This window comes from Aythya fuligula, chromosome 1, assembly GCF_009819795.1.
Source record: "Aythya fuligula isolate bAytFul2 chromosome 1, bAytFul2.pri, whole genome shotgun sequence".
Lineage (NCBI taxonomy): Eukaryota > Metazoa > Chordata > Aves > Anseriformes > Anatidae > Aythya > Aythya fuligula.
Genome location: NC_045559.1, coordinates 38,365,421 through 38,392,674, shown reverse-complemented (window position 1 = coordinate 38,392,674; position 27,254 = coordinate 38,365,421). Strand labels below are relative to the sequence as shown.

The following is a 27,254-nucleotide window of genomic DNA, read 5'->3' as shown; positions in this document are numbered from 1 at the left end:
TTGAACATGGAGAATGGAAACCAGGATTTTAAAATGTTGTTTTTTAACTCAAGTCTGAGAACTGTACCAAAAATACACAGTGAAAATAAAGAAAGGCAAATAGATGGAGAGGGGGAGAGCAATGTCTGCTGAACTTCTGTCGGGGAACCGCACAGCAGAAGGTTTCTGTTCTTGCAGGGACCCCTATTTTATTGTGAATAACGCATTGCTGTTAGGCTGAGGGTGCATGTGCCCTGTTTCTGCTACCAAACTTGTATTTGGAAACAGTGATATTTTGGTAATCTAATAGCCTAAGCAGGTCACCGCACTGCAACAAGGCCAAGAATAAATGCTTTTACAATTATTATTGTTTTGTAATCTGCAGGAGTTCCCCAGGAGTTCTGCAAATTTCAGTGTGCACAGCTGTTTCAGAAACACACTATCAGCAGGAACCCAAAGATAACGAGATTACTGGAAGCATAATCAGAATTACAGCTAGATGGATAACGAGATTACAGGAAACATAATCAGAGTATTTTTTATTTATGTACATATACGCGGGTAGATACTGTAAAGGTAGCAGCATCGGGGTGTCTTGGCTGGCGCAGGCGAGCCAGCGAGTCACCTGTTCTCACTTCTGTGTAAAGTGCAAGCAGGTCAGAGGCTGGTGTGTGGGTGGTGGGGCAGGAGATAAGCAGCATGGAGAAATGGGCAGCGTGAGCAGTTTCCTCAGCCCACGCCAGAGCGCTGCCCTTTTGCCTGATCAGCCAGGTAGTTTCCAAGAAGGAGCACGAGCCCTGTTTGCCTAAACCGCAAACCAGGGCACTGGCTGCGTGGGAAGAGCTTTAAAGCGGTCACAAGGAAGATCTCAGACCCCCGTGTCACACACGGGCAGGGTACTTAGCTAGGGTAGGTACTCAGAGTAAGTGCCATCGACTTGGGAATGTGAGCCCTGCCTGCTGGGGACGGTGATTAATGCCTGACGAGAGCTATTTAATCTGCACGCGCTACTGTGTAACTTTTTTTTTTCCTCTTCCTCTTTCTTTTTTACTGCTTAAAAAAGAAAAATGTTTTGCAAGACCAGCGGGAAGCAGACAAAATCTGGAGCAAAGAAGGATTTTATGCAGTTGTCATATTTCTCAGCATCTTTGTCATTCTAGTAACTTGTTTAATGGTAAGTTTGCTTTTTTACCTTTTTTTGCTGTTCTTTACTTTGTGCTTTTCTCAGTTTTGAAGGATAGAGTAACATTCTTTACATGAGAGGTGTTTCCTCAAAGCTGTTAAAAACTCAGCTAGAAGGTAACGAATGATTGGTCACTCTCATCGTGCTGAAGCCAAAGTTTGAAGAAAAATGTTTCTTGAGATATTCTGAGTCCAACTGAAGAATGTCTTTGAAGAAAGCTGAAGAAATAAACTGTGGGCTCTTGAGTCTGCAAAGTAACTCTACAGTGATGTGAGTGATGACTTCTCAACATTCTTACTAGGTCCCAGGATCCCTGAAGTCATGTTAGGCTACTGCATTTCGGTTCTGTTGGATAATAAAACAATACCACATTGATACACTCTTGGCAATGTACATTTGTTAGAAAGAGAGAGAGCACGTGTCTGTGTTCAGGTACTGAATATACAAATTTTAAACTGAAATGATTACTGAGAACACGAGGGAGTGATCGTGTCTTTGAACAGCTCTGACAGTCACACTGTGTGAGTTCAGTGGCCACGTTTCTGGGCACTGGGTGTACTTACAATATGCTGAATGTGCGACGTGCAATGGTCACACAGAACACAAACAAGGCTCCAGCACCACTGACTTCACAGGCTGTTTCGCTTTTTTTTTTTTTTTTTATCTTCTGTGGTGCATAAACCTATGGATTTACTGAATTCTGTGACAGTTCTCAGCATTTATGAATTCATAGCATCTTGGAGTGTTTTATGCTATTTTGCTTTCAAACATACTTATTTTTCTGTACCTAGATGGATTTCCCACTTACAACCTTAAGATGGAAAAAATATTCAAACTAAAAATCTAAAAGAGCATAAAATATATAATATAACCTTTTTAAAGCTTAAGAACTCTCCAAAATATTTGAAAATTACTTTTTTGCTCTTACAAAAATTGTTCTTTTATATAACTTCCTTCTAGTCATTTTCATTTCTCCTTGCCATCTCCCTCAAAGATAGCAAAGTAAATTTTTACTCAAAAGAGAAGAACACAGGATATTTTGTCCATTACTGACTTTAACTGGAAGGCTGTAGAGCATAGTGTCTGTCCTGGTCATGGTACTACATAACATTTCATTAATTATTTGGAAGATGTAGATAATATTGGGAACTGTAAACATTGTGGAGGATGCTATCAGAACTTAGAATATTCTTAGCAGAATGGGGAAAAGTTGTGAAGTAGCAAAAATGCTGTTGGAAAAGAACCCCATTGTGTGCATAAATACAACGTAGGAACTGCCTGGTGAAGCAACAGTTTTTAGGATGGGCTCCAGCAGTACAGCAGAGCCCATACTGAAGGGAATAAGTAACATCATGTTGTTGCAAAAATTGCAGTTCCTTCCCTGGGATGTACATGTATAAATTAGGTCACAATCTCTAAGATCTTCATGTTTGAGAATCGTGTTGAGAAAACTCAATATGAGAATGTGTTGAGTTTTCAAAGGCTGTGGTAAAGAAGAAGGTACTCCTCTGTCCACTAGGTATAGGACAAGAAGCAAATTTTTGAAAGAGTCACTCTGTCGCATCATTAGAAAGAACTTTGTAATCGTGTGGGTCACTAAGCCCTGGAGCGCATTGCCTGGGGAAGCCTGGGAGTTTTCATCAATTGAGGTTTTAGGCAAACATCTGTCAGGATGACTTTGAATATAGCTGATCTGGAGTTAGGGCACGGGGAAAGACTAGTAGATGCCTTGAGCTCCCTTCCAGCTGGGTTTACTGTGATGCTGTGGTCCTTTCTGCAGGCATTCGCTTTTCTGTCCCCTCCTGGCTCCAATGTGCATCTTTATGTGTGCTACTCTTCAGACCATGTAAATGGGCACTGACTCAAATTTTGCTGGGACCCACTGATAAAGGAAGTATGTGCGATCTATAAGGCTAACAAACAGTACACTTTGTTTTTCATCCCACTTCACATGTGTCAGAATGGCAGATTTGTGAGAAGCAGTCTCTTAGATCATTCAGCCCTAGTGTAAGGCATTGGAGCTGGTTATGTGTGGCTCTGGCTGTTGTCCTCATATAAGACCACCCAAATGAGGCCTCCTTTTTAAAGTTACAGGGTGGGCACCGGATCACTTTTAGGTGGTTCTTCATAGTTTAAAGGGTCCAAAAGCAGAAAGCTGAGTCCACGTCTACAGGTGACTTAGAAGTGTCCTTTAAAGCATGGTGTAGGAAGTGAATTAAATGACGGTCAAGATGATCATTGAGGATGATCAACAGTGCTTAGTGTAAGGCAGCTCAGTTGTCTGTGTCAATGCTTTGTTTTATGAAATTACTACAGAAATATTAAACCTGCAGCCTTGTCTCTTAACCAGGTTGTACAAATCACGACACTTCCCTGCACTGCAAGAGCACTGCGCATTAACAGCCTTCAGGCTTCTTAATACTTGGCTGGAATTTAACAAATATCTGGCCTCTATTACATAAAAATTTACAGTGCAGAGTACCGCTAGAGGATGAGATACAGCAGCACGTAAGCTGAACTCAGACTTGCAGATTATACCTCTCTGGTATTTACTTGGCCAGTCCTCGCTGCCACAGGATGAGCCTCGGGCATCCCAGGAGGGATTCATCCTACCAGCAGGCCAACGCACAGCTCACTGCTGCCCTCAGCAGCAGGACAGACCAGGGGCTCACTTCGGCTGGGAACATCGTGTGTCTTTTACAAAGTATGCCACGCACAGGGCTAAGTTGGGATAACTCCTTTAAGTGCTCCTATGTGTGAAATAGGGCTCTATTTTTTGCTTTACGTAGAGAAATAATAGAGCCATCTCTAAATGTAATAAATAACACAATATATGACAGTGGATTAAATTATTTGCTATTAATATTTCATACTAGTTTTGTAATTTTGCCTGTTGTGATAAATCAATATATTTTCATATCCTTTCTCTTTCTTTTTGAAAATATAACCTCTATATATAAAAAAACTCAAGTGGTCTGGAAGTATCATTTTCAGATTATGAAATATTTGTAGCTAGTTGAGATAAGAGGTTATAAATGTTGTTCTTTTTCCCACTTTTAAAAAAAATATCAAAAAGTAGGAATATTTTTTCATTTAAAATAATGAAAGGCATGGATTTTGTCTTGTCAACAAATTGTGAGAGTCTAAGTTTTATTACTGGCTCCAGTGCTTTATAAATTATGAACAGTTATTTAATGCTTTCGGGAGATAGTTACTTAAATTAGGAATATATTTCAGCTTCATGAATGTATTTTGGAAATAACAAGAATAATATTGAATAACAAAATATCAACATTTCAATATCCGATTTTTCACATGGCCTATCACTTGTTTCTAAATTTACAAGTTTCAGGATTCATAAAATGGTGCAGGGCTTCTGAGAGCAATTTGATTATAGGCTTTCTGCAGCTAACTAATATCAACCCACCAACTTCAGCTCTTTTTTTACTAGTTTAAAGATTTAAAGCAAAATTAAAGGTACACAGTTTAATCATACTGCAATAGTGTTTAAACAGTCTTGAAATTAACATTTTTGTGTATAAACTAGTCCCGGATTGTCTGAATTCTTTTATTCTCCTTCCATAAAGCCTTTTATAGTGCACTGAAATCAAGGTATCCAAGTGCCTCCCACTAATAGTTCATTAAACAACGTGACTAGCACGTTGCTCTTTCATACCCTCCCCAGGGTTTCGGGGAAATTTTGCTAGTTGGTTTTCGTCTCATGTGTACGCACACATAGAGCAGCCCAGCTCAGGCAGAGGTATGCACACGGCCGCATACACTTGTTGATAAGCACTCATTAGAGAAAACACTTTTAATTGGAGTGAACCACCTTAATTTCCTTGGTTTCGGCGAGATTTCGCTATGCAGCCCTGGGTGCCCTAAGTATCTGTAGGCAGATGAGTTTTCCTATCGCTTCTCCGCGTAACGGTTGCCAAGATCTTTATCCCAGAGACCTAATTCTCTCTTTGGGATTGCTCATTCCTCTCTGAAGAGGAGTAAAAGGAGTATCCACTGGTAGTTTGAGTGGGTAGCCAGGAGGTTCTGGCAATGCTAGCATGTCAGCTTTCTCTTGCAGACCACTGAGTAGAAATGGAGAGTGCGTATCATGCTGTCAGTACGCTGTCATTCTTCCATGCAATCCGAGTCAAAGAGGACAGAGAAAAAGGAGTCATTTTTGTAAGAACTGAGGTTTCAAACCCCAAGTCTAATGCATGAAAAATGAAGAGATGACCCACCTTGTATGTCCTGGAAAACAGCACTTAATGTTGCTCAGTTGCTCCATGCTTCTTGATAATTTGCATACTTAATCTTCTGAGGTATCAGTAAATCATTTCTTTTAGTTCAGGGGCTTCGCATCTGTTTTCACCTGTACTGACAGACATGTTTAATGTGACTTGAAATATGAGCCCAACTAAGTGCACTTTTCAGAGCTTGGCAACTGGATTGACCACTGTCTTTTTGTCCATTTGTTTTTGTGACTTTTACCTGGAATTCGTTACAAAAAAAAACAACAGGCCTAGACCACACTTTCTAAGGATCAAATGTGGTTCTTCACCTTTTTTTTTCAACTTCTGCCAGTGGGAGGCTGTCTTTTTTCTAGGTGCTAGTAATAGAGTATCAAAATGCATAGCAAATAATAGCAGTCCAGAGTTTCAGAGCCCATCCCCGTAATTTCCTGGGTCTCCAGGGGAAATAAAAAGAAAAAAAAAGAAGAAAAAAAAAAAAACTAAGTCAAAATACATCAGTGACAAGAAGGTATGGTTAATATTGTCATGACTGTGAATGTCTCAGCTATATATCTGAGAGATGACACCGAAGTGATCACTGGGGCAAAAGAGGGTTAAAATATTTCAAATCCTCTTTTTATCTTTATTGATACCTGTGTCCTTGCTTCACAGCAGGGCTGTTTTTCTGCAAAATAGTGGCAAAGAGCAGCTTATCTTATCCGTGCAATTTAATTCTAAACTCTTCTGAATGAACAGATGGTTTATGTAGCTAAGTCTTGTTTAATGGGTGTATTGCTAATGACATTAGGTCAGTTCCCAGATAAACCTCTAATGCTAATCCTTGAAAAAACAAACCCATCAGATATATCCAATCTTCACTGGAAAGCTCTGGAGTGGTAGATCTCCATGCAGTGCTAGCAGGGAAACAGCTGTCAAAAAATGCAGCAGAAAATAATGCTTTGGTCTAGGCTCTGTTTCTATGGCTTTGCAAAGCAGGATTCAATTAGAGTGCTTTATAGCAACAGATAAAGCAGAGTAGAAAGTCTATGGGTATAAGCAGGCACCATCAAAGAGCTGTGTAAGTGCCTTTCACCCACCTCCACACACAATACTTACAGTAGTACGACTGTCACAGAAGACACGATGGAAATTCTCTTAAGTTTCATGGTTTTTAGGCACATTTTTCAGGTTGCTCAACTACAGCTTGGAAATTATTTTTATGTTCCCCCTCAAGAGCGATGTGGTATGTTACACAAGTGTAACACAGGCTCCTTTGGAGTAACAGGACTGAGCACAATGTACTTGCCAGACCTTGCCAAGCCACCGCATGAGAACAACCTTGTGGAGCTCAGGGGAAGGGGATCAGTACAACTTTCTGAAAAGCTTTTGCTACACATTTAGTGTGTTCAGCTATCAGTGTCTCACTAATTGTAAAACACACTTTTCTGAACTGACACAGATCCCTAAATAGCTTCACAGACCACGTGTTGGTTCGGCTTTATTGCAGAAGGGGTTATGTTTATGTGAGGATATTGAGGAACATCCTTGGGTTCCTGAGGAGTATTTCAGGGTGGTAGCAACCATTACAAAAGTGGCCTGGTAAAATTACCCTGTGCAACTATCAGTTCCATACAAAATGAGTAAAAGCTTTTAAGATCATCTGCTCTTAAACTGAAGTTGCTGTAGTTAGATCTGGATATATCATAAGTATTTATTTTATTTTGTGCCATTGTCACTCTTGTGTTAGAAACCTTATAAAATGTTCTACAACCACTTTATTTATCAGTGTTTCCTTATTCACAGTGACTTTTGTGACTACTTTCCATTCTGTGTTCTTTGTCCCTTTAATAATACAACCACTGGTATTACAAATAATTACTGGCTCACAACAAGAACTGTTAAAAACCCTACCGCCCACGTGTACTCACGGTGATTTATGTAATGGAAATATTTATCCTGCTGTGAGAAATGCCATGCAACACAACTTGTGGCTTAACTTCTAGGAATGAAAGCCACATTTAACGATCTTACTGTATTTGTGGTTTCTTTCTTACCTTGTTTACCAGGGAATTAAGACCAGACTTTCTGCTCTGTTCCAATAGGTTCTGTACAGACTAAAGGAGAAGATCCAGTTGTCACTGAGACAAGAGAAGGAAAAGAAGCAGGAGATCCACCTCGCACCGCTTCCCCTGCAGACATCTCAGTCCGAGTATAAGACCACCAACAGCATGGTCCAGCCTGAACAGGCTCCAAAGGTTGTCAATGTGGTAGTGGACCCTCAAGGCCAATGTGTTCCTGAGCTCAAACCTCCCCCGTGTGCCAGTCCGTCTCCTTTCAGAATGAAACCTGTGGGGCTCCAGGAAAGGTAGGATGGTGCCCAGCACATTCAGAATTTATTCTGCTTTGTTATATTCATGTCACTTGATTTCATATGGCACTTCTGTCAATTGACTGGAGAGGTCACTTTACAACATCTTAGAAGTGGGATTTTAGTGTTGTTAATGTCTTATCTCATGAATATTTCCTCCTTTCCTTTCCTTTTCATATGAACAATGAGAGAGAAGTTTGAGCTGAGATAACTGCAGTACCAGAATTCTCTTTGTGAATTTGCTTCTTCCCCTTTCCAACAATTACCACAAATATATTTTTTTTTGTCATTTTCCCTTGATTTTTGCGTGTTCTGATCCTGGAAATCCTGGCAGAGGGCACAGTGGCTGCTTACATTTTGTCAGCAAAGGACATTGGTGGTGTCAGGGAATCCCTAACACCTGGGAAACTTAGAAAGGAGAAATAATTATATCAAATAAATGCACCAGTCTCATGCAGTGATTCCATTATCACCCTTAGATCATTTCTTCTTAAATACAGCTTTCCATGATGGTAGGGATACAGCCCAAGGTCTACAGACTTTACAAAAAAGAAAAATAAGTGATTACTAATGAACGCAACCCTCGTGGTCAGCTCCTTAGAAATACTTGTGCACCAGACATTGTGCAAAAACTCATTTCACCTTTAAAAAACTGGGCCGGAGTTCTTTTTATAAAACCAGTTCTTCTTCTCACAGGAGAATGCACACTGACATCTGTCTCTCCTCTGTTAGAAACCTATATAATTCCTTGCCTGATGGCTGCAGGCCGCTTTCATAAAGCATCAGTGCTCTGAGTAACTAACATAGCATGCAGCTGTGCAACTGAACTCTTCTGCCCCGGCACAGAAGATAAATGAAAGAACAGACACCATGCAAATGTGACAGGGAAAGCAGAACGGAAAAGGAGACCAAAGAGAGAGATCTCTCTGAGGACTCTCAGAGCTGAGATATAGCTCTGATTCAGCTGGAACAATGGGATTTTGGTGACAGATTTTATCAATGGGTTTATGAACTACGGACACTGCTACGGGAGGGGGATTGAGGCTTCCATAAGTAAAAGATGCTGAAAGGCAGATCTGTCATAAAATATGTAGTCGTATCACAAAATGAGGAATGGGGGAAGCGAGTAAATATTTTTTGGTAGTTGCTTTCATTCCACAAGATCCTAGAAATAAAGCAGGCACTACGGGATATGTGAGAGAAAACTACAGGGGATAGATTGTCTTCTCTTCCTCTGAAAAAGCATCTATTATCATATATATTTCTTCTATACTTCTGTATGCTGTACTGTGAACAAATTTACACACCTTGTGAAACACAGGAGCATTGGAGACAAAATATAATAATGCAGCAATACATTTTTCATCAGACATCATCTGACAACCAGGTATGAGGACAATTTTAAATCCCTTTCCACCTTCCTGCACACCAACAACCTTGCACTAAGTAGCCTTGGGCCATCGTCATTACACCTGGCAGTGGTCTGTGTCCTGCAAAAAGCACGTTGTGAAAAATGCTCTGCTCACAGCCCTTTTCTTATCGGTAAAGTGGGGTCAAGCCTGAAAGTCCCTTCCTGATCACAGCCATAGCTTGAGGGACCTCATTCAGTAGTGTTTCCTACCCTGGTTTTGTTTTCTGCCAGGGGAAGAAGCTCTTGATGGGCTTCTATGGGTACAGGGATTCGTTGACAAAGTCAGCACTGAGACTCCTGTGGCCAGTTGACTGCACAGAGGCTCCTGAGCAGTAGTTTTTAACTATTTGAACTGCCTCTTTTGATTTCTCGAGCGTGACCCTTGGTTATAAAATGCCTTTTATGGTCCAGGCTGGGCAAGCTGTCTTTCTTCAAAGAGAAATCAACAGACCATCGGCCAAACCAGGGCGTGAACCAGCTGCTGTGCCCAGCCTTTGAGATGGGAAGTTTCTGTCTCTGCTGGGGCAGGCAAGCCAGATGATACTTATGAGACAAGTATTATCTGGCTCATCTCCCTGCCCTGCACACGAGGTTCTGCTTCAGAGGGCACAACTAAATGCAAACCTGTGGTAGATCTGGGTACTCACAGAGCACACCTGAACCTTTCAGTTTTTAATAAGAATTGCATTGCCTGGTACAGAGGCAGGCAAATTGTTAATTGAGAGCTGTCCATAGGCAGTTCTGGGAGCACGTCCAGCTTCTCAAAATGCATTTTGCTCCTGACCACTCGAGCCAAGTCCACGTACATTTTTTTGCCGCGTATCTCTTTGAAGGGGCTCTCACTCAGCTGTTTATGTAAGACGCGGTTTCCCCGGCAGGTTATGCAACATTTGCATTATCGAATGCACGAGGTGCCACGCGGGATTTTTATGCCACACGCGGGTTAATGCCGCTGTGCAGCAGGCTGGCTCCCCGCTGCTGCCCGGGCCGGGGCGAGCCCGGAGCCCCGGGGCCGGTCCCGGCCGGGGGTGGCTGCGGAGCGGCGCTGCCCTTGGCCGGGGGAACAGCGACACCTACAGCGGGCGGGCGGCACGGCAAGGGCATGGCGATGCCGGCGGGACAGCGCTCGGCTGCCCCGCTGTGGGAGGCTGTGGGGCCTCTCGGGCAGCCCCCGGCTGGGGGAGGACCCACGCGGGTCGCTGAGTCCAGCTCCTGGCCCCACACAGCAGCACCCAAACATCAGAGCCGGTGTCTGAGAGCCTTGTACAAATGATGCTTGGACTCCCTCAGGCTGTGACCACTGCCCTGGGGAGCTTTTCCCAGTGCCCGAGCACCCTCTGGGTGCAGACCCTTTCCCTAACCCCCAGCCTGACCCTCCCCTGTCCCAGCTCCATGCCGTCCCCTCGGGTCCTGTCGCTGTCCCCAGAGAGCAGAGCTCAGCGCCTGCCCCTCCGCTCCCCTCGTGAGGGAGCTGCAGGCCGCCATGAGGCCTCCCCTCAGCCTGCTCTGCTCGGGGCTGAGCAAACCAGGGGACCTCAGCTGCTTCTCACACATTTTGTCCTCTAGACCCTTCTGCATCTTTGCAGCCCTCCTTTGGACACCCTCTAATAGTTTTATGTTCTTCTCATGTGTGGCACCCAAACCCTACACGGTGCTGGAGGTGAGGCCGCCCAGCGCAGAGCAGAGCGGGACAATCCCTTCCCTCGCCCGGCTGGCAGTGCTGGGCCTGATGCACCCCAGGGTGCGGTTGGCCTCCTGGCTGCCAGGGCACGCTGCTGGCTCGTCTTCAGCTTGCTGCCAACCAGAACCCCCAGATCCATTTCTGTGGGGCTGCCCTCCAGCCTTTCACTCCCCCTCCAGTCTGTACATAAAGTCAGGGCTGCCCCTTCCCAGGTGCCCAACCTGGGTAAACTTCAGTAAACTCTGAAGACCTGATGGCAAATTGGCCAGCATTTTTTAGTTCAGCATTGGCTGAGAATGTGGCTGCATAGTCAGGACCACAACTGGGCCTGTGGCATCAGCAGATGAATTGCTGTCCTGAGCACTGCTCAAGGATGCTGGCCCGTGCTCGGCATGCAGTCAGGGAATTGATGAAGCAGTGGTGGCCAAAAGCGGATGATCAGGGAGAATTGAGAGGCTTGTTAGTGCAAAGAAGCACTGATTCCCTTTCTATCACTTAGAGACATAGGCCAAACGGGCAAAAGGCTTTCTTCCAAGTCTCGTTGCATCCCCTGAATTGTTTGGTACAGAATGCTTAAAAGTTGCTCTCTTCTAGTGTTTTCACAATTGCTGCTCCTTTGCAGCAAAAACCTTTTCCATTGGCAACCCCCACGATGTTGTTCCTTACCAAAGGAGAAGGAGAGCTAATGTTTTTCTCCTGTGGGTGTCATCTGTGACAAACTGTCATATATCTTAGTGCTGATGCCTGAATTTAGGTTGTAAATGATCCTTTTCTCTTCCATGAGCATAACCATGAATACTGCATCAGCACTTTTTTCTTCTTAGCCTTTCACATGTTTATATTAATTTTATATATATATGCATATATATATATATATATATATTGTTTTTCCAGTAGAATAAGCCTTCATTTCATTCTGCTGGTTGGCCCAAAATTTATCTTGATGTGAATGGTTCCAGCCAAAATTAGAGTCTGGTGAAGTGGGATGTGATATTTAAAATTTCATTCTGACATGTCAGGCATTAAAAGTTCATAGTACAAGCAGTGAGTTGTTAAAACACAAGCACGGTGGGGATATAAATAAGTTATCACAACAGCATAGTGTTCACTTGTTTTACAAATAGATTTACGTTTTCCCCAGACAGTGCTGCTGGGTTTTAGTTACGGTATTATTTGCGACTAGGACAAATGTATTTCAGACAACTGGTGTACAACATTCTATTTTGTTCAGATAATTTAGTTACTGTGTAGCATGCAAAAATATATGGAAGGAAATAAAAGAAAATGTGGGAAATAGGTGCTCTGTTGTGTATATTAAAAAAAAAAAAAAAAAAAAAAAAAAAAAAAAAAAAATGTGTTTTGGAAAGTCTTCTCCAGCATTGGTATTCTATCCTAGCCACAAGGACCTAAAACCGTGTCTATTAAATCTAAATAATCAATGGGAAAAATCACAGCACTGTTTTCTTGGTCTGTTACACACTTGTTAGATAATGATTCTGTCTAAAAGGGAGAGCTCCTCGTGCTCATGTATCAGGATGCTAGGGGCATGCAAGACTCTCATTCAGACCATGTAATGCTTTATACTCAGTTCTTTGGGTTTAGTTTGGGGTTTGGGTTTTTTGTTGTTGGGTTTTGGTGGTGGTGTGTGTTTTTTTTTCTGTGCAAATAAATACAAGAGAGTTGAGGAGGTAACAGAAGAAAGAAGTTTGCCAATTAGAACAAAACCCTGGCAGGTGCGTGAAATACTAACATATTTTTAAAATGTGAAATAAAAGAATTCTGTAGCTATGTGGGACCACTTCTGGGACACAGAAGAACTTAAGAGCCTCTGGGAAAGGGAAGGCAGGCAAAGCCAGCATGAGCAAAGCTCAGGGGCTTGAACTCTGATTGTGAGAGAACCACATGTGATGTTGCTTTTTCCCACAAAGAAGAGCAGTACTATAAAAATCTAAGCCACGGGTAATAGATTGCAAACAGTGAGGTCTCCATTACCATCCTGAAGAAGCCTGAAAGTTGATGGTTCTTCTCCAGTTTGAGCAAATGTTCTCTGGACATATAGTGAGAATAGGTAATCGTAACTATAATGAGAAAAAAAAAAGTTAAAATAATGTGTATTGCAAAACTGATAAATGCTTGCACCTGTCTGCTTCCTTGTATTATGAGAAAATGAAATATTCTGATGGAAAAGAAAAACAGTACATAGTTAAGTAACCTAAACAAAATTTAAAAAAAAAAAAAAGTGTTTGGAAACCCATACTAGTCTGTGAGACTAGTACACCAAAAGGTAAAGTTCCAATCAGGGGTGGTGTTTGGAAGAGGTACCTTTAAAATGAATTACTATATTAATGCTACTGTGTGCCAAATAAATACCCCGGTTCAGCTTAGTAAGAAATGTTGGAGAGAGGGTAAAAAACCTGATGTACTCTTCATTTCATTACTATAATGGCAGCTGCATCTCAGGCTACCGCTGTTCAACCAAATCTCCTCTCTAGGAGATGAGAAAAAATTTCCAACAATTCTGTCTGGTTCTGTTCTGATTTTTAAATCACAGAGCCCTGTTGGTGCTGCAAATATAATTATGGTGCTGCTGATCTGCTATCTTTATACAAAACCGGCTATTGTGAGCGACCACTGCAAGTACTACTCAGAGGGTAGCACCTTGCAGTCGGAGGCCTGTAAACATGCCAGTTTTTGTAGTTTATGACACAAGCATGGGAACTTAATATATTTACAGGAAGGGGCCTTGAATTTCCTGGCTAAAATATACTAGCTTTGCATAGATTTGGAGGATAAATTTACCCTATTGTGTGGAGCTGAATATGCTTTCTGCATTCTTAATTTAAATCCTAGGGATTGTTTTCAGGAAAATGTCAGTGCAATTGTTCAAAGCACAGCTATGTGCCAGCACACAAGCAATAGCTGGAGAACAATTTTACACTGATATCCTATCAAAAGGAATTTGGAAAGCACCAGGGAGCAGTAAAGAGTTTGGAGGTGGGAGAAAGGAATTCTTGTGCTCCAGCCTGTCTCTGCCACCGACTCATTAGAGCACTTTGGACGTGCCACATAAACCTCCTCTGTCCAATGCATGGAGGCTGTCGGGCTGGCATGCCCATCTGAAGAGATGCAGCCCAGATGAGACCCTCAGCCTGAAGTACAGCAAAAGGACTACGTGCTGCTATTTGCGCACACGGATTAAGAGGCGTGTGGAAAGAAACTCTCAGAAGTACCTAAAAATGCATTCTCTAATTTGGCAGACCCCTCAACTGTGTTGTGTCCAAGTGTGTTAGATGCAGTAATGAATTCAATGCACCAAGAAGTGTTTGCTAGCACCGAGGCCAACCAGCAGAGATTAGTCCGTGTCCATGCTGCCAAACTCCCTCTACCTCCAAACGAGCAGGGGCTGGATGCTGACTGCCCGCTGAAAATGCTTTGTGTATGTGCTAGCTCCCAAACTATGCCAGGGAATTAATTGTTTTGGAGAGCTCCTGTTGGCAGAGGCTAAAAACAAGCCGAGGGCACGGCTTGAAATTCAGCAATATTGATTACCGAGTGGCAGTGCCTGAGATTGTTTCCTGGCACTGCCTCATTGCTTCTGTAGATGTGACTTGCATACTGAGAAGTGCACAGCTGGTGTGGCAGCTCGCATGATGGGAGAAGTCCTGAGCATGTCCTCTGGTAGCCCACGTTCAGCATGGGGTGTCCCCGCAGCCCAGCACTGTGGCTTCTCTCCTCCTCGGGCACCACAGAGGCCACGGGACGACCGCCTGCACCTGCACGTTGGGTGACAGGGGAAGGACAAGGGCTCTGTGCTACGGTAGTGGGAGAAAGTGGTCTGAGTAACGGGGACATGAAATGGGGTCCAGCTGGGAGGGTCTCCTGCTCAGTGGTAACTAGGCACAGAATTGTGCTTTACCTCCAGCCTGCGTTTGTCTAACAATTCTCTTAGTGCAAAGTCTCTCTGAAAACTTTCTACAAACACCGGACCTCTGAATTGCACAAATGTCTGCTCAGCCCAGTCCATTGCAGACGTCTTTGCTTATCTGCACTTTAGGAAGAGGGCAGGAATGTGAATTGTCTTGTTTCTCTGAAGGGGAAGTAAACTCAGGCACCAGCCTAACAAAGACCCTTTAAATACCATATTTTTACTATTCGCCTACTCACTGTTTTAGGAGGTGTTTTGGTTGGTGTTAGGACTCCTTGTAGCAATACTCAAGGGGAGTTAATGATCTAAATAAACAGATGCACATAACTACGTGCCGTTGCCCAAACACACATCCACAGCCCATTTCCCTGTGTCTCTAGCACCTCTTGCAAATTACTTAACATTAGCGTGGGTAGAGGAGATGTTATGTTGCTTCTCCTAGCTCCATCTCAGTTTTGTCACATCTACATTGTCCCACATCCTTTTTCTTTTTTTTTCCTCTTGCAAAGAGCTAAAAGCTCTTCAAAGCACATGACGTTCATTTCTGGGAGTGGATAATTCAGGCAAATTAGCCCACCCTTGCTCAGAAGAAATCTTCTGGTGCAGCTTCATGTCCTCTCAGACGCAGGGAAGTGCTCAGTTTAGCATGCAGCCCCTGCCTACACTTGATTTTGCCTTTTCCATCCTGTGAGGTTTAGTCAGGAATTTTATAATAATTTTATTGTATTCCCAGGTCTCTTATCTTGCGTTTATTCTTGTTACTCTAGTTGCTACTGGTTTTAGCTTGTACACAGGAAACCGCAGTGCCAATCAGTGTTGTTCCCAAGGTGACAGGAAACCCTCTTTGGTCGGATGTTGATTGTGCTTGTCTTTACTGCTCCACCCATCACATTTTCTTCCTTTTTGGCTTAAGTTAAGACAAATTAATCAGTGGCCGCCATCTGGTAGACAGTTTTGGTGGCTTTGCAGTGATTCGTCCAGCTGATCTTTTGAAAAGTAACACACGGCTCAAGAAACCGAGGGGAAATATCAATGTGAATATTTAAATGCTTCTGGAGGCTTAGGATCACACAGGCCATTGTAGCCCGGGGCTCATGACTAGTTGGAGATGTGCGAGTAATCTTCTTGTCTTGTCCAGCAGCGGGTTTGGTGTTTTAAGCACTGTTAAACAAAAGGCTGCAGCTTTCCAGTGACTGACTTCAGTTCTTCTTGGGCTCTGCTTTTTTTCATTGTGAGGGTTGGGCTGCCCCTTTGGGCAGGGTGAGCTCCACTACATCTCATGAGCCCTTGACTAGAGCCCACAGGTGCTGGTTTCAGGAACAACCCGTGCAGAAGGGAGCATCCATACCAGATATATAGGGTTTTGATATTTACAAGTAATGTTGATTGTTCAGTGTGGGGAGCTTTTCTATAAAGAAAAGTCTCCTTCAATGTCTGAAAAATGATCATGCTTCAAATTAAGACAGAATTATTCACCTTTTATTTTGAACTGGACTTCTCATTGATCATGCCATTCCTTTTGCCCAGCTGTTCTGCAGGACTGCCTAAAGCTGACTTGAGCTCAATTTCCCTTAATTTAAAACGTTAGGAACAGACACAGACACAGCAGTTAAAGAAAGAAAAGCAAAACATCAAAGTCCCTCCAAAACTGCAGTATAAAATGTGTAAGTCTGTCTCTGAATTGCAGGAAGCCACATACTGGACAATGCTTTCTGAGCATCCCGCTTGTATTGTAGCCATCAGTTAATATGCCAGGCCATGAATCTCTTCTTTGACTGCAATCATAATTCATTTTATTTCTGTGCCTTTTCAGAAGAACACTTGCAAATGATGACTGTTGAATCACACAGCTTCTTTTAGGGAGAAAAAAGAAAAAAAAAACAGTCATGGAAATTCAGCAGAGGTCTTTTACACAGTCAGAGCCAATATGTACAGAAAGCTTAACATCACTTGCTGGCAGAAATGTCACCTATTTGCAAACACACCTTTCCTCAAAGAACACTGCCTGTAAATCTGTGGGTCAGGCTATTTCTATTTCTTGGCTCTTGTGGGAAAATCTCTTTGGCATTTATATTAATATAGTACCTGGGCGCCTCAGTCGCAGATCAGGATCCCTCTGTGCAAGGTTCTGTATACACACAAAGAAGGAAAGATCCTCTATCCAAAAAGCTTACAATCTAAACATAAGACAAGGTAGTAAATGCGTACAGACAACCAGGCAAGCCTCAGGAAGTGGAGAAGCAATATCACCACGGCAGGCATGAGGATGCCCAAAATATGCTGTGCGAGTGGCTCAGCCCAAGAAACATTGCCTGTAGGTAGTAAGCAGCTCACCCCATACGACACTGACATTTCAGTCCTGTACTTGCTAGAGCTGTTTGTCTCCTTTGGTACCATCACGTCCAAGCTGCTGCATCAGTATGGTTTGACTTTGAACCTTAGCTAAGTGTGGCCATAAGTGTGTTTCAGGAGCTCATTTTATTATTTTCATATGAAGGCAAGTGTGACATAATTGGTTAAGTAACCAAACCCAGGTGATATTGCAATTTAGTGCCCTATCTTCATAAAATACCGGGACTCTTGAACTCTTCATTCCATCCTCTGGCCGGTGGAATCTGTAAGAAGCTCCAGCAGTGATATTTCTTTCTGGGGACAGGGACTTCCCCTCTGTGGCCTGTGAAAGAAATGCTTTTGATGCTTAACAAACAGCGCACATTGTTGTTATTAATTTATGGTAGCTATAATTATCCCTGTTATGTTAATAGTGCGATTTGATAACAGGAGCAAAACAGAGCACAGCAACTTCAAATGACTGCTGAAATATGTGATAGGCATCAGGAGGGGAAGTACTGTATATAATTCCCACACAGAAAAATGTCGTTATGCACAATGTTTCTCTAGGGAACTCCGTCCCGATGCTTCGGGATGGCCAACAGCTGCTGCCGCTGAGAGATGGAGCCAGCGCTGGGCAGGAGGTGGCAGAGCCTGCCCCTCCGTCAGGGCTGGTGCTTCCACTTCCCGCTGTCCCCTGGAAGCTGCTTCTCCCCTCCCTGAGCTGTCTCAAATCCATCCTGAGTCGTCGTAAATTCCCCTGGGGGACGTTCACATAGTCCAGAGGCTCTCGGTTCCTTTCCCTGGATTTGATGGTGGACATAACAGAGCAGCCTTACAACAAATAAAGGAAAACAATCAGGGCTGCAGCGAAGTACACAATAGCTAATAAATCCAATTTGCATGGTCTTGTTTCACTTTAGACTCCATTTAACTTGTTTTGCCTCAGTGGATTTGTAGGGGTATCTGCAAAGAGAATTCGGCCCTCAGAGTACCGTGCTAAATAGGTTTGTAAAAGAAGAAGGCATTGTGGAAAGCAGAAAGCTGGTATTGTAATTAATCCCAAGGGTAATCCTCCAGCTACAGAGAATGCATTTGCAATTTGCTGATAAGATTAGAATGACATAAATGTTTTCTGCTTTATCACAAGGATTTTCCCTAATGTAGATGGTCTAAATTCTGCTCCAGTCCTCGTGTCCAGGGTTGGCGATCGCCCAGCTCAAAGCCTCCAAGCTACGGAGCTCGTTGTCCTGGGGTGCTGCAGAGGTCATAGAGTAAGCAAAGAGCTGTCTGAAGGAAAAAATCATGGAAGAGAAGGCACCAGACACAAAGATGTGCGATCAGCCTTTGGCTCAGGATGTTCCAAAGCTACAGACCGCCAGAAGCTGGGGGGCATACTGACAGGGAGCACCTCTGTTTATTAAGTAATTGGTAATTCCTGCTGACTTTGCTCTTGTGTTCTTTCCCCAAACTTCCTCTTGGTGGCCAGAGTTGAAAACAGGATACCAGTCAACCTGTGGTCTTAGGTAGCACACTGTATGGCTACATCACTCCGTCAGCGAACGTTAATGTGCCCCACGTCACATCGTTAGCTAGAGGGAGCTGTACGTGTTGAGAGGGTTTGGGGTGAGATAAACACAGGGCAGGCTGGGGCAAAGAGAGCAGTCCGGTCATCTTTCAGATATGACTTCTCCTTTCTCTTTATTTCATTATACAATGTGTATTTAGAGTAACCCTGCTTTTATCAGACTCCTCACATTTCCCTTCTCTATTCAAATTCACAGAAGTGAATTTATATCAAGTGATATGAGGTTTTTAAGGTCACAAATCCTTTGCTAACAAAGAGCTATGAATCTGAAGCGTTTTTAATTATTTCACTCTGAGATTTCCAGTCCGTACTGATACATTGGCAGAGTGCATGTTGGAAGAGCAGATGCAGGAAGCCTTTTCTCAGGCCCATGCCTTCATCTCTGGGCACAGGCTCAGCTGCATTTCCCTTCTCTAGAGCCCAGGCTGTGCACTCCCCTGTAGGAACATCTCTGATGAATGAGGGCAGTGACCATGGCCACGGCCTCCATACAGAAGCCATGGGACCTGCTGAGCTCTGTAGAAAAGAGCTCCAGACCACTTACCTGGATGTTGTTCATCAGCTGCTCAGCCCGAAATGGGACTGCACAGCTTGGCAATACCACTTCTAAAGCCCTACCTAATCTCTGGGATGCGAGGTGAAGTAAACTCTGGTATGTGGACACTTACAGCTGTCTTTTAAAAGCATTCAAGCATTGCTCCATTTCAAATTGCAAGCCCAAGTGGATATCCTAAACCTCCTTTTCAAAGGGAATCCAGGCACTTTGTACATTAATAGACTGTTTGAGCAAGCCTGCCCATAGAAAGCATGGCTGGAAACTACTGAAGAAAATAGAACTGAATCAAGAAGAAATGCTGGGAAGAGAGAAAGGTTTGCATACCTAGCTTAGGTGTGAGCTCTGAAAATTTCAGAAAACTTCTGCCAGCTCAGTGGCAGACCTGAGCGTACATTCCTGGCTCCTGGCTCTGACAGCCTGAATCCCATCAGCTCACAGTATAACTCAAGCATGTAAGTCACTCTGGAAATGGGATTGCGCCTTCCAAAGTGTCTGAGCCAGAAAGATTTTTGCTCCGTACAGCCAGCCTTTGTCCACTGTGTCACTGAATGGTGCAATTTCATCAGCTACAACCTTCAGAAACGAAGGGCACTGTCCATAGAGGGCGCAGCTTTGTTGAACAATGGTGTGGGTCTGGAGGTTTTACATGCTCCAGGAACTGCTGTTTTTCAGTAATTTCTTCAAAGTACACTAACAATTCATTTGTCTGCTTAGAAATCTTCTCTGTGACACTTGAAGTAGTTTAAAGATAATGAAGACCAAGTCAAATAAACAAGGAATGTGCTTTTATATTATCTTAAGGTTGACAGGGTGTAGTAAACGCCTCTTTTCCCAGATGTTCCTTCCTGTCTTTCCCAAATGGCAAATGCACCAGGAAAGAACTCATTGTACTGATTAGTCTTCAAGTAACAATAAAAAATATTTTTTTTTCTTGCTGATACTGTAAGAACACTCTCTGCTCATTTACATGAAGCATATTTCTAGCCATGCCTTTTTCCAGATTGACTGATTTTCTCAAGAAAGTACTGAAGTACATCAATTTGTTAATGGATTATATACCTGCTTGTTTGGATTTAACGGCTGTATATTTGTTCTTTAAATGAGCAGCAGGTGCAGGCTGGAGGTAGAGATTGTGCTTAAGAGGTTAATTAGTATGGAACAAACACATTATGCTAAAGAGACTTACTGAGATTACTTCTGCTATGAAGAAAAATAAGTTTTTTTTATCTAAAGTTGAAAAAACTTTTTTTTTTTTTCTGTAGATCTGACCAACTAAATAGCAAAACATCTCAGTTAAGCAGTTGTTAAAGTATTTCCTAGAAGTTGCTTCTGTAGTGTTGCATCTCTCTGTTCCCATTTATTAGGTCACTTCTCTTAGATAGGCGACGGTTCTCTAATACTGCAGGAAGCACCCTCTGGGCACGCTATAGTGCTCAGCAAAGAACTGAGCTGGGCATGTGCTGAGAAATGCAATCAGACTGTGCACCTAGCCAAGATATCTAGATGGGAAATGACAGTGCCTGGCTACTGCTCCTCTAAGGCATCGTGGAGGCACTCATGGACTGAAACAGTAGAGGGGCAATTCATACAAGGTGGACAGAAAATGTTTTGATTTTTTTTTTTCAATTTTCAAACAAAAAATGCAGCAGACATTATATATATATATATATATATTTAATGGTTCTTATTGGTTTACCTTTAGTAAATGCATTCTGTGAACTCAATAACCTGTGCCTTTGTTTAATCTGTGCAGCCTTAACAGCTAATTGCTATTCCTCCCCATCCTCTTTTTCCTTCCCCTATTCTTTTAATCCCTTTTGTTCATATTCATTATAGCTTGGTTTAAATTAGCGTGTGCTTTAATCGGAGAGAGAACAGGTCATCCTGTATGCTTGTGCAATGAGGCCTCCAGTATGAAATAGAGCAATGCTGCAATGCGAGCAAGTAATAGTAGCAATAAACATGACTGCATTCAATTAAAGCTCTACCATCGAAAGCAAATTAACCATAAATTAGTAAACATTTATTCAGCACTTGGAAAAAACAGCTCAAATGAGCACAACAAATTAGCATCTTCATTTATTTTTATTTCTGAACACTTAACTCAGTTTTTATCTGTGCTAAAAACACATATATGTGAGAATGAGTCAGAAGCAGAGCTTTATGTTACCCTTCAAATTTTATTGGAGAGAGGAGCTTGCGTGACAAAATGCAATTTTAATGTAGAAATAATCTACAGGAAAAGATGGGAGGTTGTATAAGCTTTGCATTTTTGAACAGTCAGTTCCCGTAGCAGAGCAGCATAGCCTTATCGAGGGCAGAACAGGAGTGAATTGGCAGTACATTAGAAAGCATGATTAAAAGAGGGAAAGTTGAAACTACTCTCATGTCAGCTGTTTTCCTCTACAGGATATTGAGCCATTCCTGTCCTAACCAGATACTGATTGCTTAAAACTTAGTCCAGAAGTACTTGTCAAAACCGTTTCCTTAGTTCATTTTGACATGCTGAGCTTTGAGTAGATCCTGAGAATTGTTTGCAATTTAGTGCTAGAAGTATTGGACTGCTCTCGCTCATGGCTGTGGGAACAAGATCAGACCCTCTGGAGAGAACATCAAGTGCCTTCGCTTTCCAGAAGAACTGTTTAAACATTATAGCTGAGGCTCCTGATCAGTGTCTGTGGACTCAGAGAGGGCTGGAGGATGCTGACAGAAGGTTTCTTGCGGCTAGGAGGCTGCAGGGGTGTGGAAGTCTTGTCTCCCAGTAGCTGTATATCCCTTCTTCTCCTTTTCAGTAGGCACACAGCCTGCTCTAGTTACCTCTGGACCTCTTCCCCAGAATGAGAGGTAGAAAGCATCAGTTGTTCAAGTGTCAAATAAATAGGAAAAAATAATAATGTAACACTAGAATACTATGAGAGCAGTGTGGGAGAGCAAACATGAGCAGAAGTAGCACATCTTCTTTCTGGAAGATAGCTAGGATCAGTGTACCTTGATCAATTGCCTCCCTTCTAGTCCTGAGCTTAAATGTCCAGGTGTCAGGCTGTATCAATTCGTTGTGATGCATGTTATCCTTTAATGCAACATTATTCTGTCATTTTATATTCATAGTTATAGGTTTTCTATCAAACTCAGTTTGTATTCCTGTGCTGTTGTTGTTTTTTAAGCAAATGATTGACATAAATGATACTGAATCTTAAAGTCAGTTGAAGAGCAATTTCCTTTAGGTAAGAATGTTTGTGACAAATGACTTCAAAATGATTTAAAGTAATTTGAGAAATTTAGGGAACCTTGGGTTTTAGTTTTGCTTCTAATGCTAATTCTTCTTCCATCTTGTTAGTTAGCTCCTTGATTGCAACTTCTAAGTCTTGAACACTTCAGTTTTTGTGTTACATGAGCTTGATTTGTTTAAAAGCATTGAGAACCTCAGGTCTGAGTTGGTACTTAAAAGCTGCAATGGTTGTTCAAGCAAAAACCAAGTGGAACCCCAAAATGTCAGCCGGCAAATCTGAGATCATTTGGGAAATTGAGTTCTCATCATAGCCTTGCCAAGTGTAGAATATGTGTAGCAATGCCTCATAAAGCACCTAGGAGTTTAAAAAGTGCATTGTATGCACTAAATACTTTGTGCAGTATTTATTTATTGGGATGACATTCACATAGTTGTATCTTTTATTCACTATTTTCTCAAACTTATGCTGATGTTATTGATTGACCTTTGGTGAAAGTAGGAGTAAATAAGAGGATACTACATTTATGTGCTTTGTATATTATCATAACTTGTGGGTTTCTTTTTCTTTTCTTTTTTTTTTGTTTTTCTGTCAGAATATTCTTTAATGTGTGTTGCAGCATAACAGAAAACTGAAACCCACAAGCTCTGCATTTACAAGAAAAAAAATAGAGACCTAGGAAAAAATATTCTCTTTTCCGCTTTGGGTTGTTAATAATGGAGTTTTACTGCATGCTTAGAAGCCTTGCTTGAAATAATATACTGATGGGCAGGAAAAAAATAGAGATTACCACACCCATTAACGTAACCATAGTCTCCTTCACCCTACTTTCCCTAGGCATCCAGTAATATTACCAGTACAATGTGATACATATTTCAGGCTATTGTGTACAGAGCAAGTGTCATATATAAGCACTTGTGGAAAATGCATAAACTATTCTTATGCTTATTAGAAGTAATTATTTAATGACATAGTGAATGTTACTTTAAAATTATCAAATTATATTTCACCTCAAATGAGAGTCATCTCTTGGTGTTATGAGGATTGACTGTAATGGACATTATAAATCTGGATTTGTAAGGAAATGTCTCATTTGTATATTAGAAGAGCTGTGTTACTCTTTGCCCAAGGCTAATAGAAAATAGCAGTATGTTCAGTCCCCTTTTTTAACCCTTTTTAACCCCTTTTTAACCCTTTTTTAACAAGGGTTGTTTTTTGTGTGTTTTTTTTTTTTTTTTTTTTTTTTTTTTTTTTTTTTAACCTTTGTGTATTTCTTCTCTTCTGCTTTCTTTTTAACACAGAACCTGATTTTTCTTCATGAAGTCAATGGGAGCTGTGCAGCACCCTACTTTTATTTATTTTATCTCAAAATACAGCATTAATAACAAGAACAACGTTGTGTCCTTGTCTGATTTGCTGTGCTTTTCACATCCCCACCCCACAGCAGTTTTATCTACCACATTTGTTCATCCTCATGAACATGTTTTCTCTTAGCTATGTTAAACTCCAGCAGGAAAGCTGGGTCCTATATTTTTTCCACTGCCTTTTTTTTTTTTTTTTTTTGTGAATTTAATTTTGTTTTTCTTTGAATTATTCTACTGAAACATGAAACTAGATAAGCACGAGAGTTGTAGCACTGGAAAAGGCATCAGTAAGGCAGTAAGTGGTGGAAATGGTGTGCCTAATTGTGCTCCTTCAGTGCAATTACAGCAGCGCAAAGCCCACCTGAATGCTCATAGGACAGCCCGGGAAGAGCATCAGGACTCACGTCTAGACCAGAGGAATACCAGTGAAATGAAACCCACGGGGAAATGGCAGTGCTTTTCCCTTTGTCCCTGCAGTAAAACCCGTGGAGAGAAGCCCTGTGGAGCATCCCAGCCTACAGGCAGGATCTCAGGACGCGAAGCAGCTCCCTCCCCAGCAGCCGCAGCCAGCCAGCGCTGCTCTTCCCGCTAATTAATGGCTTCCTTCCACCTGCAGGGCTGACACAGGCCTGCCTGCGGCCCTCGGAGGCACAGCGGCAGGGCGAGGAGTGCGGGTGCGAGAGGAAGCACCGCCCGGGCCTGCAATGGCAGGGTCGGAGGGCAATGGCTGCCAGTGGGCCCCAGGCCCCAGGCCCCAGGCAAAGCCCAGGACAGGGAATCTGGGCGTCACGTTTTTCAAGAGTGCTGAATAAACATGGGAAGGTGTATTTAAAGAAATTGCCCGGCTTAAATAAACAACTGGGAGAAACATGTTGGGTAGTTGGATTTTCATAATCACCGACTGCGGCTTAATTTTAGGGTCAGGGAAGACCTGGAAATGACCTTGCTAATGATTAATAGGCTTGGGTAACCTGTTGGCCCTCTGAGGTGGACAGGTGGAGCTTCCTTTTGAGAATTTTCAAACAAACACTGCATTTTTTCATCATGTCTCCAATAAAATCTGCTTCTATAAATGCACAATTAAAAATCCTCCAGTGGATTCTCATTAGCGGACGTGTTCTTATTGCCTTATTGAAAATAGGGCCATGAGTATGTAGTAGGCCCCCCTCTGAGGTACTAGACAATACACAGACACAAGTGGTTTCCTGATTGCACTTATTCGCATACCCAGTAATGAGGTGGCTGTCCCAGCTGGTGAAAAGTCGGAAGAGTTAGTCTCTTGCTGACTTTAATGTAATGTTGTCATGAATGTTTACAATTCCTCAGATTCCTCACACAATGCTCATCCCCACCAAGACAGAACCTCGAGGGGATTCCAGGACAGGGAACTCTACTTACAGAGGAGCAAATCAATCTTCTCTACTTTGGCTATTAACACGGGGAACAGAAGATAAAGTTATTTAGAGGATTGTAGCATAGAATTGTAAATATTCAGAAATAAGGGAAAAATCATGTGCATGGCTTCTTTGCTGTAATTGAAATGGAAGGATACCAGTGTGTTGTCAGGGTGTGCATGTATATACATGTATATATAGGGTGTGTATATGTATATGTATATGTATGTTTAGAGGGGTCCAAGAAAAATTAGTTATCTGAGTAGCAGATTCATTGGTCCCGCTGATGTACTGTGCATTCTTTCCAATAACGTGGGTAAAGGATTGCTCACTACTTCACCTCTTTCTCAGGTGGTAACACCAGAAGAGAATTCCTGCTTTCTTTTTTTCTACAGAAAGTGAAGAATTTAACGATGAAAAATAGTTAAAATCCAAGAGTCCCGAGCAGGATCTGAGACTACAAGCATCTTACAGTACAGCATACAATAACATGATGGGTTCATGCCCTCCCTGATCTTTCAACAGCAGGCAAAATGCCCTGTTTTCAGCCCTTTCTCTCAGCATAGCCCTGAACGGAGTAAAGAGGTCTATATAATTAATGTTAATCTTGGCAATAGTTAACTAATATAAACATTGTTAAAATCTTTTTATTAGTATAAACATTCTTCTTAGAAGTGTTTAGATGCCTATTTTTATGGAGGAATTACCTTTAGAGCTATTATTCGTTCTATGTCTTTATAAAAAAGACTTCTATCCTTTATTTTCTGTCTTATGTTCAGTTTTTATTCACTGTGTAGATTTTAATGTGTTAAATATATAGTGAGAACTATTTTTTTTTCTTTCCAGAGTAAGTTATTTGATTCTCAACACTGGTATTCCTCAATAATCCCCATAAATGGTAAAAGCTGTAAACTCAAAGTTATAATTAGATCAGGTATATTTTCTGTTGTTGTTAAAAAGGAAATAGCCTTTTTGCCAAGACTGTCAGTTATAACAATATGAAAGCCAAAGAAAATATTAACATTTTCACTGTACTTTGTTACTAAACAATGAGAATACTTTTCCTCTATATTAGGAAATCTCAGTAGGCTCTTCCAGAAGTATGGCTGGGTCTCAGTTGCTACCCTTTCCTCAGCCAAAGGTAGTCAAAACAGTTTTGGAGATGTTCATTGCACACCTCTTCTGTGAATTTCTGGCTGGTTTTCAAAAGATCTGTTTTGTGATATCAGCCCTCAGAGCCACCTGTTTGAGGGACTGCCTTTTTCCGCGGAATAAATTGCTACTCATGGCCAGAAGAGGTGCTTAAGTGAGAGGGTTTTTATGAGAAAGCAGTCTAACAGGATGTTTTCCTCATGGAGTGGCATGGAGCTGAGGGACTGACTTCCCTGCAGACGAGAATGGTCCCTGGGGAGGTGGCTCGGCTACGTGAGCCAGAGCCCTCCATCAGAGGGCAGCCACCAGGCAGGACCTCTATGCTGTGGAGGTTGCACAGCAAGCCACAGAGCACTGCTGGTAGCCAATGCATGCAACATGCATGTAACAGCTGCTCGTCATTTCTGCTCAAGATGCTACTTCAGTTCTGCCTTCCTCCTAGCTGAATTAGCAGTGCCATACCCCTCTGTCTTCCCTCTGCCAGCAGAAATTGTCCCCGTTTACCCCAGGAGGCAGCCAGCTGCCTGCAGCCACCTCGGCTCCATCTTGCCTCTCCCACCTCAGCTCCTGCCACTGACTCATTGTTGCCATCTGTGTGCCTGGACAGCAAATCTGTCGCTGTCACCCACCCATCATTTAAGCTGAAATAGGCTCATGGACAGTATGGCACAATCTGAGATTCACAGATTCCATCAGGTGGTCTCTTTTCTTGGTGATTGTTGTTTTGTGTTTTGCTAAGTGGCAGGTGGGTGGCTGAAATCATTTCTATTCATGCTGAATGACACGATAGAAATAGTTTTTTAAAATAAAGTTACATGAAGGATCTGCTGACATGTATGAGAGGGAGGGAAGCTAGTTCAGAACAA

At 42.3% G+C, this 27,254-nt stretch overlaps 1 protein-coding gene across 1 annotated transcript in view; it reads left to right on the top strand.

The window, feature by feature from the left end:
- PTPRR (protein tyrosine phosphatase receptor type R) overlaps positions 1–27,254 on the top strand; it is a 142,082-nt gene that overhangs the window by 79,404 nt on the left and 35,424 nt on the right. The window contains exons 5-6 of the mRNA XM_032189212.1: positions 1,043–1,153; positions 7,494–7,756. Coding sequence (XP_032045103.1) covers positions 1,043–1,153; positions 7,494–7,756 — 374 coding nt within the window. The remainder of the gene's footprint in view (positions 1–1,042; positions 1,154–7,493; positions 7,757–27,254) is intronic.